This window comes from Pseudorca crassidens, chromosome 5 (assembly GCF_039906515.1).
Source record: "Pseudorca crassidens isolate mPseCra1 chromosome 5, mPseCra1.hap1, whole genome shotgun sequence".
NCBI classification, from domain to species: domain Eukaryota; kingdom Metazoa; phylum Chordata; class Mammalia; order Artiodactyla; family Delphinidae; genus Pseudorca; species Pseudorca crassidens.
In genome coordinates this window covers 124,098,320-124,111,161 of record NC_090300.1, presented here as the reverse complement: position 1 = coordinate 124,111,161, position 12,842 = coordinate 124,098,320, and the positions used below count along the sequence as shown (strand labels likewise).

The window sequence follows — 12,842 nt, the reverse complement described above, 5'->3', positions numbered from 1 at the left end:
TAAGAACTACTTCCTCAGTACTCCTATGGCATTTCTCTCATATCTATCAATTCCAAAGTAATTTTTTTATAATTCATTAACCTGAACTTTTCTAATAGGCTAAGAGGGGAACTTGGTTATTTCTTCTCCAGCATTTAGCACCATACCAAATTTATAGTGAGCACTCAATAAAATGTGTTGTCTATATTAGAAATCCTTTATAACACACAAAGAAGCTAATCTAACTGCAGAATTTCTTCTCTTATGAATAGGATAAAATAAATAGCTTTGAGCTAGATCTGTTGAATTATACTCTATGGAAAGTCTGTTATCCTTGCCCATTGCCCTCATCTCAAATTTCCCTGAATTTTAATTATGCTTCCCAGCTTTCCTCTTTTGCAAAACTTATTCACCAGAACCTTTATTGTTAGAAGACAAATGAGTTAATTCACACAAGTGTGGCTGCTTGGCAACTTTAATATCCATAGCAATATTGTTTTTTAGTAAAAGGCACTGGATTTTCTTAAGGAATTATTGCTTAAAAGTTTCTTGTGTCAGGTAGAGAAAAATCCAGGCTTTAGAAATTATTAGGAAATTATTTTTTTCTTTCAACTCCTGCCCTGACTCTTTTATGACTCTTTTATGTAGGCAAACTCTATTGCTATATTTACTCACATCTTAGTTCATGCATCCAAAAATTGATTAAAAGTTTCCCATGTCTGACACAATGGCAGAGACTCAGAAAGCGTTAAGTGTAGTCTCTGCGTTTTCAGGGCTTACAATCCAGTTGAGCAGATCAAGGAATAATAGCTAGCATTCACTGAGCACTTACTATATACCAGTCACTCTATCATGTGGAAATTACTTATTTACTCCTTATCACAAATGTTTATGGAAGGTGTTATACCACAACAGAGGAAACTGAAGCACTGAGAAGTCTCATAAGACGTGGAGCCAGAAATGAATCTCATGCTGACTCTGGAGCCTCTGTTTTTAACCAGTGTCTTCTACTACCTTTGTGGATGCATAAGATAATATTCTCTCCACTGCATCTGTGGCTCTGGGACTCTTTCTAGTCACAACTTGAAGAATGTGATAAAAGATTTACAAAGCCTCAATAGATGCAAATGTTCTACACCATTTCTAGAAATTTATGTGTAACTCTGAAGCGTATTAATGAATCTCAGGACATAAACCCCAGACTGACTAGACTAGTACAATAACATTAGACAACATGGGAATCCAACACATCACAACCATGAAGGGTGCCATTGAACCAGTAGCCACATTCAGATCCTACCAGAAGCCATGCCCCCCCCCAAACTCCATTGCTATAGAAAATAAAGAAAGAAAGAGAGGCAGATAGGTTTGAAGCAAAGTTTCTAGAATATTCACATGCTTTAAGCAACTAGACATTTATGGACTACAAAGATTTTAAATATGACAACCATTTGGGTTACACAGTTACATATGTTTGTAGAAGGAATCTAAATAACCAATGTAGTCCTTCATGAGAAAATACTGAAAGAATGAAATACAACTTTATTGCAGAAAAGAGTAAGATATAAATCAATGCTTATTCATGGCTTTCTTTCCATTAGATTTTCCTGAAATTATCATGCATGTAATCACATTTTTTCACTAATTTCTACATGATAAGCACAGAATTTTTCAGTAGTTTATGAAAGCATCTTTCTTCAGAACTCAATAATTAACAGTGGTGCTTTGTCTTCAATCTGCAAGTGAGATACCTTTCATAAACTTGAATCTGATACCCAGTTCAAACTGTCGAACTAAAATGTGAAGCCATTGCTTCCTATCCTTTTTTTTTCATTATCACTCCCACTAAGAAACTTTTAGACCTTTTTCTCCCCTAATTGCTCCCCATGAAATTTTAATATTTCAGATATTCTCTATACCTGTTTATGTACTGTACGGCTATCTTGGGCTTTATAAATTTAAAAACTAAGAATTTTTCTGTCCCTGAATACAAATTTTTACCACGTAGGTGGCAATATCACCCCCTTTGAGAATGTATGTGGTAAATAATAAATTTCTATAAAAGCAAATTTTATCTAACAATACTTTTTTTGGTAAATCACCATGTGAGTACTTCTTATTTCTCAAACACTATATTAACCCTTGAAAATAAAAAGGCTAGAAAGTTAATCTTTTGTAGCTAGAATTAAAATGGAAAAGAGATAAGATCAATATCTGTAGAAACAATCCTTAAATTGTCTAGGATTATTTTGAGGTCCTACAGCTATATGGGTAGAAAGCTAAAGAAATACCCTTATTTCTACTATTGTGATTGAGTTTAGCCTCTGTTAGTGTGGCATGGGAAAAATGTGATAGAATCAAACTCATGTTTTGTTTTATAACTGTTTAACTTGTATGTTTCTTAGATTAATTTTTTCTGTAAAAGAATGGATCTTTTTTTATATGTGTTTACAGTGTATCTAACTAACAATTAAAAATGAAAATATAGTTTATCAAACCACAAATATATGTAATAATTTGAAACATTATTATTATAGGACAAGAGATATTTATTTTAAATAAATTAATTATAGGACTAATGCTTTTAGTTAAGAGTAGGATCAGATAAAAAATTGATAGATCAATTGATAGATCAATAGATTGATTGATGAATGGATAGATGGATGGATGGACAGATCAATAGATAAGTGAATAGATATATATGTACATATAACAGTCATTCATTTTCTTTTGTAGCTTCTCTCTGGTCAAATAATCCTGGCACAATTAGGATTTTTTCCAATCAAGTTACTGCCACTTTTCTTATACAATCTGTTGAAAATGATTATATTGGCTTTAATGCAACATACACTGCATTTAACAGCAAAGTGCTTAATAGTAAGTATTGTTTATTCCTTAGCCTTTGAATCTTCAGGTGCTTTAATACTGTAATGGAATTTTAAAAGTAGCAGGACCTAATATTTTAGAACAGGGTCACTATCTGTTTCATTATGCAGGTTCTTTAATGAGTATCTCTTATGTATACCTTTCTCCAGTTGATACTTGCAAAGAAATGAGAAATTAGAAAACAGCTCACATTCTTCAAAACAATCAAATAACCAATTTGAGAAAAATTATAAATCAATAGGAAAATTAAACTTTTATATACTGCAAGTATTCAAAGCTTAAGAAATTAGCATAAAACTAATTCTGAGAATGTTCCACATCAACCTAATTTTGACCAGAGTATTAAATTTAGTAAATAAATAGGAGGAGAAAAAAATTTGGGACAAAGTTTATGTGGGTAAGCCAACAGAGGTAAGATATAAAAATTAAAGAACAAGATGCTTGTCTTTGCTGAAGCCCTAAAGGGGTATAGGAAACATAAGAACACAGTTGGCAACAAAATGATGTGGGTTTTTTTTTTAACTAAATGGAATTAAACAATTAAAATGAATTTAAAAAATGATTTTGTGCATGCCACTTAATTATAAACTGTGTGAATTTACGTTATTTTCAATTCAATCTATTATAATTAGTCATATTGTTGACTACATTTGAAATATTTTATTATTTTTTTAATTTACAGATTATGAGAAAATCAACTGTAATTTTGAAGATGGCTTTTGTTTCTGGATCCAGGATCTAAATGATGACAATGAGTGGGAAAGGATTCAGGGAAACACCTTTCCTCCCTCTACTGGTCCAAATTTTGATCACACTTTTGGCAATGATTCAGGTATAATTCATATTTAATTCATAAACTAAAAGAAAAGTGTCATGCGCTGTTCTATAGTTCCAGACATGCAGGCCCAGCGGCCACGGCCCACAGGGCCAGCTGCTCCACAACATGTGGGATCTTCCCGGACCGGGGCACGAACCCGCGTCCCCTGCATCGGCAGGCGGACTCTCAACCACTGCACCACCAGGGAAGCCCCAGATTTTCTTTTTTTTTGATCATGGACTAATAAATGAATTTAAATGAAAACGGTAATCAAGTAGGCAAGTAAGAGTATTTCAAGAAATATATTTTTTACCCTATATATTCATGAAATGTTGAAAAGTACACAGAGGCCGTTAGAGACAAAGAGACTTGGGTTGTCACCCTAGATTTGCCACTTATTATTAACTAAGGGGACTTGTGGGAGGTAAATAACTGTTCTGAACTTTGGTCTACTCTGCCTTAATTTCCATTTTCTGATTGTTCATTGCTAGTGTATAGAAATGCAACTGATTTTATATGTTGATCTTGTACCCTGCAGCCTTGCTGAAACTGTTTATTAACTCTATTAGTTTTTTAAGAATTCTTTAGAATTTTCAATAGATCAAGATCATACCATTTTGAAATACAGATAAAAAGGCAGGTTTACTTCTTCTGATAAGCTTTCTTAGTCCGTCAGGGCTTCCATAACTAAATACCACAGACTGGTTATCCTAAACAATCAATATTTATTTTTCAAAGTTCTGGAGACTGGAAGTCTGAGGTCAGGATGCAAGCATGGTATGGTTCCGATGAGAGCCCTCCTTTGGTTCATGGACACCAGCCTCCTTACTGTAATCTCACATAACAGAGAGAGAGAACATAAGAGAGAGCTCTCTCCTGTCTCTTCTTATAAGATCACTTATATTGACACCATCATGGGGCCTCCACATTCATGACCTAATTATATCCCAAAGGACCTATCTCCAATATCATCACATTGGGGTTTAGGATTTCAACGTATGGGGTGGGGGGGGACAACCATTCAGTCCATAGCAGAAAAACTATGGAAGAGCTGATTCTAAAGCATGGTCCCAAGGGAAAAGTGGTGTTTTTGTAGGTATATTTTTCACATGAGTGGGATATTAGAAATGGATTTCAGGTGGAGACATTAACATTGAGACAATAAAATTTGAGAAGACCAGAACTTATTGGGAATTATCAGGAGATAAGGAACTCATAGTGAGAAGACCAACCATGTAAACCTTGGAAGCATGTATTCATAATACTAAATACAATCTAATTACAAATCTAGAAGTAATATGGATCTTACAAAGTAAGGAAAAGGACAGAATAGAAATTCATACATTTAGATAATTTTCTTAGACAAAATCTATCCTATAGTATCTCTTTTTACCAATGAGAATTCAATTCAATTCAAAGAACACATATTAAAACCTCTCTCTAACCAGGTATGGTTCTAGGCATTGAGGACACAGATCACACATCACCATTTCTACAAAGTCTTTCTGGAGCCTCCAAGTTAAAATCTTCCTTTCCGTTAAACATCAAAGCACCTCTTTTGTTTTTCCTATCACATGGCCTTATATCTGCTTACTTATTTGTTTCTTTCCAACACAGTATTCTCTTCAGGAACAAGAACATTGTCTTTTTCATCTTTGAATTGCTAGTGTATTCTCAGTGCCTGAATCTAACATGTAAAATTATTTTTAAATATATGGATGAATGTCTATAACTTTTATTCAGTAAGTCATTTCTAAATAAGTGATTGACTACATGAAATTGCTTATAACATAATAATAGCTTGAGCACATATGCATTGTAATTTATTATTAATAGCCCCTTATATTACAAAGATCAATATCCTTGTTTTTATAACCTGAAAAGTAAATGGCTTGAGTTAATGTCAATTGTGAATGACATCTAGTAAGGGTACATTAAAAAGTTATTTTTTTCATGGTAGAAATGTATCTGAGTAATCCTGATTCCTTAGAAAATACATCCTCAGAATAATAAAATACAGTTCATCATACTACTTCAAATTGAAAGTATTTCTTAACAAAATGTGCCTAATTTTAATCTATTTCCCTACGAAATCATTGAAAGTTCCTCTCAGTGTGTTTATTCATTCCTTTATTTAAGAATTATTTTTTGAAGCCAGGCCTTATTCAAGGCCTCAGAATGTATCTGTGAATATAAAAAAAGATTTTCTGCTCTCGTGGAACACATATTTTAGCAAAGAAAAACAGAAAATAAGCAATATGCATAACAAGTCATTACATTTTGGGGGTCTGTTTAATGTGAATGAGTACTCTGGGAAAATACAGAGCTTAGTAAGGTCAGTGAGGAGGGCAGGTGTTAAGGTGCTTTTGCAAATTAAAATAGAGTCATCAGTTCGGGTCTCATTGAAATAGTAAGTGACATTTGAATCAAAACTTCCAAGGAATGGAAGGAATTAGCCATATAGATTATTCCAGACAGAGGAAACAAGCAGAGTAAAGCTTCTAAAGGGAGTGTGCCTGACGTGCTTGAAGAAAGGCCAGGAAACCAGCATGGCTGAAATGGAATCAATAGGGACAGTAGGGCCTAGATAATAACAGGTCTTCCATGGCTTTGGCTTTTTCCCCAGTGAAATTAGGAACTATTGAAGTTTAAGTGTAGGAATGAGAGAATTCACACTGGCTGGTAGGGCAAGGTGTTGTCAGAGAGACCAGTGAAAGGCTATCACCTAATCCAGAAAAGAGGCCATGGGACTCTCAGATATGGTGAGAAGAGGTCAGATTCTGGATATAATCTGAAAGTAAAGTTAACAGGATCCTGCTAAACTCGTTACTAGTGTGGACCTATAGACAAAAAATGTGCACTGCATAGATGGCCAATCTCATTAGACCTACATGTTTAATACTGAAAATTATGACATGTATCATCTCATACATAATTTTTCTCTTTTGAATAAGTGATTTCCAGAACCTGATCCTCTATGGATAAATTAGTAATCTCCACAGCTGAAGACTAACCCCAAGTGATAATCACCCAACCCTCTAAAGAATCCTGACCTAAAACAGTCAAATAATTTGACCAATTTTTTTCCTTAACTTTAATAAAAAAAAAAATGTCTCTACCACACTTGGACAAGGGTAGTTAGAGGAAAGTGCAGAAAGCATTTATATCTACTGACTATGGCAGATAGCTTTTACGTAGCTGAAATCTTTGACGTTCAAATTATCATTTTCTCCTTTTATGTCATCATAATAAGAGATAAAAATAATTCCACTGATATTTGAACACTATAAGTACGTTACAGGAGAAAAATGGATTCAGCTTGCCAACAGATTAAATAACGAAAGAAATAAAATGAAACTGACCAAAGTGAAAGAGGTTGAATGTCAGGTAGAGGTTTTAAATAGTTGGGTTGGAAATGGAGTCTCAGGAGAAAGTCGTGTAGCAGGAGTTATTTAAAATGAGATGAGTTAGAGCAGTTCAGAGCCCACCAGAGGCAGCACTATAATAAGAATGGATGAGAGGCCTTAATAGGTCCTTTCCACCTCTCATACCAGTGATTTCATAACCTACCAGTCATTCCCCCACAAGGGGCATTTTTCTTCCAGCCTGCTTTTTTATGTGTCAGAACATTCTGCCTCTGAGATGGAAGGGAATTAAATCTCTCCCGCTGTTCCTCTTACCCATGAAGGTTTTTTTAGTTTTTTACCTTCACTTTAAATCACAGGAAAGTCTCTATGAAACAGATAAACTTTGAATTAACATTGCTTTAGGGAAGAACATCCAAGTCCCTTAACTTTCTGAGTCCTTCTGAAGAAGTTTCTCCTAGTGGAGCACCGACTCCTGAATCTCTGTTTTTTCAATGCTCAGTTTCTCTGTACTTCTCAGAAACAAAGGGAATTGGCGGAGACGGTGGCCCTGATACAGGGCAGCATCTTGGGATGCTCAGCAGTGGCCTGTTTTTTCAGAACGTTCAGGGAAAATGAGGTTAGTAACATGTGAAAACTTAAGAAATGGAAGAGTCACAAAAGAGCTAGTGGAGCCAAAGAAAACATTTTTTATTGGCCTTTCTTGGTGAAATCATAATTTTTCTAACACCTGGGGGCTAGCATAGCGTAGTAGTAAAGATCATTAAAATAGAGACCCTGATATCATAGCTAGGTTTAAATTTGAGCTCTGCCATTTAGACAAGTTATCTATCTACTATCTCAGTTCCTTCATCTGGAAAGTGGGTCAATGATAATAGAACCTGACTTTGGAGGCATGTTATGAACATTAAATTAGTATGTTGGAAAAAAAACTTAGGAAAATACCTGGCATATGAAAAATGCTTTATAAATGTTAGGTATTATAACTATTTTCTTTTCATGCCACAGATTTTTTATCTGAACCATGATACAAAGCTCATAACATCACGATACCTTAATTGGACAGAAAACCCCAAGTTTATTACTGTTTAATGGGTAAACAGTAAATTCAAAATATTTCTAATTATAACTAATTGATTGTGAACATGGCCAAACATAAATAGGAGCATGATGTGTGTTTAAGTTATATAATTGCTGCTAACTAGAAATATTTCTGAATAGCGTAGCCATTTCAGTACTTATTCATGGCATTCAGTGGCATTTTAATTATTTCCTCTAGAACTATACTCTAAGCAACTCAAAAGGGACTTGGAGTTGGACATTTAGAGAGTTGATTCTGGAATATGTCTTCTGTATCTATACTACTTTTTATTGGGTTGAATAATTGAACACTAACTACATGGCTAAAATAAGTACTCATGAAATATCACAACAATATACAAAGTGTGAGTAGTATGTTAATACTATAAAATATTAAATACACATTCATTTCTATTTTACCTTTTGTAATCTAAATCCAATGATGTGCATATATTACATTTAGTAAGATATTTGATGATGATTTCACCTTGATAAAATACTCATTCTGAATAATTTTTGCCTCATTGATCTAAATATGCATTGATATATCTATTGGCAGTTCTATTAGCATTTTTCTTTGTGTCTTGTCCTTACTCCACATGCTATAAATAAACGGGTCTGAATTTTATACATAGCATTGACTATAAAAATTTCTATATAAAACGTTTGTGGTTCAAAGGATACCATCAGAAAATTTTTAAAATAACCCACAGAATGGGATAAACTATTAGAAAGTTTTATGTTTTGATCAAATATTTGAAAATCATATTCCCTGGTGAGGGAATTTTATCCAGAATATAGAAAGAACTCTCAAAACTCAATAATAGAGACAAATAATGGCCAAAGGATTTGAACACTTCTCCAAAGAAGATATATGAATGGCCAATGACATAAAAGGATTCTGAACATCATTAAATTAAACATCATTAAATTAGTCATTAGGTACATACAAATCAAAACTACAATTTGTTACTTTTCACATCTACTAAGACGGCTATAATCAAAAAAACAGACAATAACAAGGGTTACCTCATATTCATATACTACTGGTGGGAATGTAAAATGGTGTGGTCACTCTGGAAAACAGTCTTGTAGTTCCTTGAAAGGTTAAACATAGAGTTTAACATTATTAATACAGTTAAATACATGACCCTGCAATTCTACTCCCCAGTACATACTCAAGAGAAATGAAAATGAGCATCTTCATAAAAACAAGTTGATAGCAGCATTACTCAAAATATCCAGAAAAGCAGAAACAACTTAAATGTCCTCTACCTGGTGAATGGATAAATTTTACAATGTGATATATGCCTACAATGGAATATTATCCTGCCATAAAAGGTAATGAAGCACTAGTACATTAGAACCTGGAGGAACCTTGAAAACACTAACTAAATAAAAGAAGTCATTCACAAAAGACCATATGTTGCATGGTTTCATTTACACGAACTCTTCAGAATAGGCAAGTCTACAGGTTTAGATTAGTAGATTAGTGGCTGCAAGAGGCTGGAAGAAGGGTGACAGGAATGGGGAGTGCCTGCAGTTGGGCATGGGTTTCTTTTTGGAATTATGAAAATGTCCTAAAACAACAACTTCTGTTTGAAAGCACAAGAGAGAAGATGATTGCTTTCAAATAATCACTAAATTTCAGCATTTCATAAAAAATTACATTCCAATAAAATTAAATTTGTACAATATTTCATTTGCTTTACATCATATTCGGTTTCATGATTCCTGCTTTCTGTCATAATACATGAGCTGCAGACTAAAAATAAAAAAATTAAATCTGTCTAAGGAAACGTTCAAGAGATCTCATCCCAACAACTCTTCCCACACTTCAGATGACTCAAATCATTGGATGCAAGAATGAATTCCAGACCAGAAAGCACTTTATGCAGTGGCTTGAGCTACTTAGAAAGCTCTTATGTGGATTAGCATGTTTCCTGCTCCTCTGTGATCTAACTAGTTATCATTCAAAGGAATATGGAAGATAAGACCGTTGTAAAATCAGGTCACTTCTTATTTAGAGAAACACAGTATAGGCGATGGAATAAAAAACTGACCTTCTTTGAAACACTTAACTTTGCCTTCGAATTTGTACTTAACTAGTTGCCTATATCATGCGTTAGTCCACTAGCATAACTTAATATCTTAATGGACTGATTGTTTCTAAAGGAGTGAATTAATCAAAACATCTAATAAATTGGAATTAAAGTGGTATTTGGACATAATAATATGATGAAACAGTCACGTGGACTCATAGTAACTCAGACTTTGATATATCCTTCCAATTCAAGGCTATTGGGAAGTCCAGAGTTGAGAAGTGATTTTCTTAAATAACAATTGGTTATGGAAGCTGTCTTCTGGCTTCCAGTCCATTGTCCTTTCCACTGTACCTAAATACATTTCCTTATATTTTCATCTTAAAGTTGTGCTTTCCTGCTTATGAATGATATAGCTCACACAACAAATATGCTAATAGTTAAGTGAAGTAAACAATTTTTGTTGTTTTTACAGGATTTTACATTTCCACCCCAACTGGACCAGGAGGGAGACGAGAAAGAGTAGGACTTTTAAGTCTCCTTTTAGACCCCACTTTGGAACCAGTCTGCCTTAGTTTCTGGTATGTTATAAACACATATTAAGTAACATCTTATTTAATGAGTAACGTTGCCAGGCTCAAATTTTACTAAGGTGTTGTCCCAAGTTTTAATGTATTAGTCATTACTTTTCCAGCTGATAAAGTAGCAAAATACTGGGAAACTCCCTCCTTTTCTCTAGCAACTCCCTCATCCAAGATAAAAGGGGGTATTTGAGTTTAGAAGGGTTTAGAAGAACCCTAAAATATATATATTCTAATGTTGTAGGAATCCATTCATTTTTGCTTGCTTCCAAACTAGGTATTATATGTATGGTGAAAATGTCTATAAACTAAGCATTAATATCAGCAGTGACCAAAACATGGAGAAGACAATTTTCCAAAAGGAAGGAAATTATGGAGAAAATTGGAACTATGGACAAGTAACATTAAATGAGACAGTGGAATTTAAGGTTGGCAAAACGCTTTATAATCATGTATTTGTATTATAAAAATGGTGGTACAATTACAGTTTATGGTGATATGGTGAAAAAATTAATTTACTTTCTGGGTATAGCCAAGTCACCCTACTTTCCTAATCTTCCTCCTTTATTATCTTTGAGTGCCTCTATTTTCAATTATTCATTGACTTATTAAAAACCATTTACTGAGGAACGATTTACTACATGAAAGGACTACTTATAATGAGCCATAAAAGTCATAGAAACTTTGAAGGATATTTCAGCTTTCTTCAGCAACTTTCTAGTACAAGCCAACCGTGTTTTCCTATGTCCCCTGCCTAACTAGGTCTTGCAACTTTTCACATACACCACCTAGATTAGCCCTGCACTTTTCTAGGGAATCATCTTTTCCTGTTAGAACATCCATCCCACCAGAATCCATCCACCCTGCCCCATTTAATCGCATATCTTTCCTTTAGAAACAAATTCTATGAGCCGTCTCATTGGGAAGTCTCTGATCATTTATTTTACGTTAGGGTGAATTAATTTTTCATGTAACAGCTTCTCGTGTTTTTTCCTAAGGGTGTTTGCAAGTAAAATGTAGGATAGGGGCTTCCGTGGTGGCGCAGTGGTTCAGAATCTGCCTGCCAATGCAGGGGACACGGGTTCAAGCCTTATCTGGGAAGATCCCACATGCCCAGGAGCAATTAAGCCCATGCACTACAACTATGGAGCCTGCACTCTAGAGCCTGCAAGCCACAACTATTGAAGCCCACACACCTAGAGCCTGTGCTCCACAACAAGAGAAGCCACCCAATGAGAAGCCCACGCATCACAAGGAAGAGTAGCCCCCGCTCGCCACAACTAGAGAAAGCCTGTGTGCAGGAATGAAGACCCAATGTAGCCAAAAATTAATAAATTAATTTAAAAAAATAAAATGTAGGCTAATACAGGCTAATCGTTTGACCAAATTAACAATGTTTTAGTTGGGTAATTTCAGACAAGAGAATATAACTTTCAGAAGATATATATTTGGACAGACACCATCATCAGCGAAGTTTCAGTGCTTTCCTGTGACTTGAAAAAAGGCAGGAGATAATCAATGACCCTCATCTGTATTCCTCCCATCTTTCTTTTTTTCTTCCTTTCCTTTTTCCTTATCCTCTTTCTTCTGATTCTATACTTCTGTGACGTTTTCTTCTCCACCTTTGTTTTCTGATAATTCAAGGAAGGGTTAAGGAAAATGGAACATGAAGGAACAAAGAGATGGCAGAATCAGGGAGCTAAGTATTTTAGTGACCAAATCTGGCTCAACTCACCAAGCGTTTCTTAAAAGTAATTAAAAGGGGGCTTCCCTGGTGGCGCAGTTGTTGAGAGTCCGCCTGTCAATGCAGGGGACATGGGTTCGTGCCCCGATCCACGAAGATCCCACATACTGCGGAGCGGCTGGGCCCGTGAGCCATGGCCGCTGAGCCTGCGCGTCCGGAGCCTGTGCTCCGCAACGGGAAAGGCCACAACAGTGAGAGGCCCGCGTACCGCAAAAAAAAAAAAAAGTAATAAAACTGCATCCACTTTTTCAAAGTTAGTTCATCAGGCAGTGTGAGAGCACCAAGTTCTACAGATATTTGCACGTTGGCTTTGCCACTTTGTTGTGAAATCTTGAACAAGTTACTTTA

At 35.0% G+C, this 12,842-nt stretch overlaps 1 protein-coding gene across 2 annotated transcripts in view; it reads left to right on the top strand.

The window, feature by feature from the left end:
* Positions 1-12,842, top strand: part of TMPRSS15 (transmembrane serine protease 15) — a 130,669-nt gene that overhangs the window by 46,610 nt on the left and 71,217 nt on the right. For both annotated transcript variants that reach the window (XM_067737288.1, XM_067737287.1), the window contains 4 exons: positions 2,716-2,856; positions 3,548-3,697; positions 10,645-10,750; positions 11,028-11,178. In XM_067737288.1, coding sequence (XP_067593389.1) covers positions 2,716-2,856; positions 3,548-3,697; positions 10,645-10,750; positions 11,028-11,178 — 548 coding nt within the window. The remainder of the gene's footprint in view (positions 1-2,715; positions 2,857-3,547; positions 3,698-10,644; positions 10,751-11,027; positions 11,179-12,842) is intronic.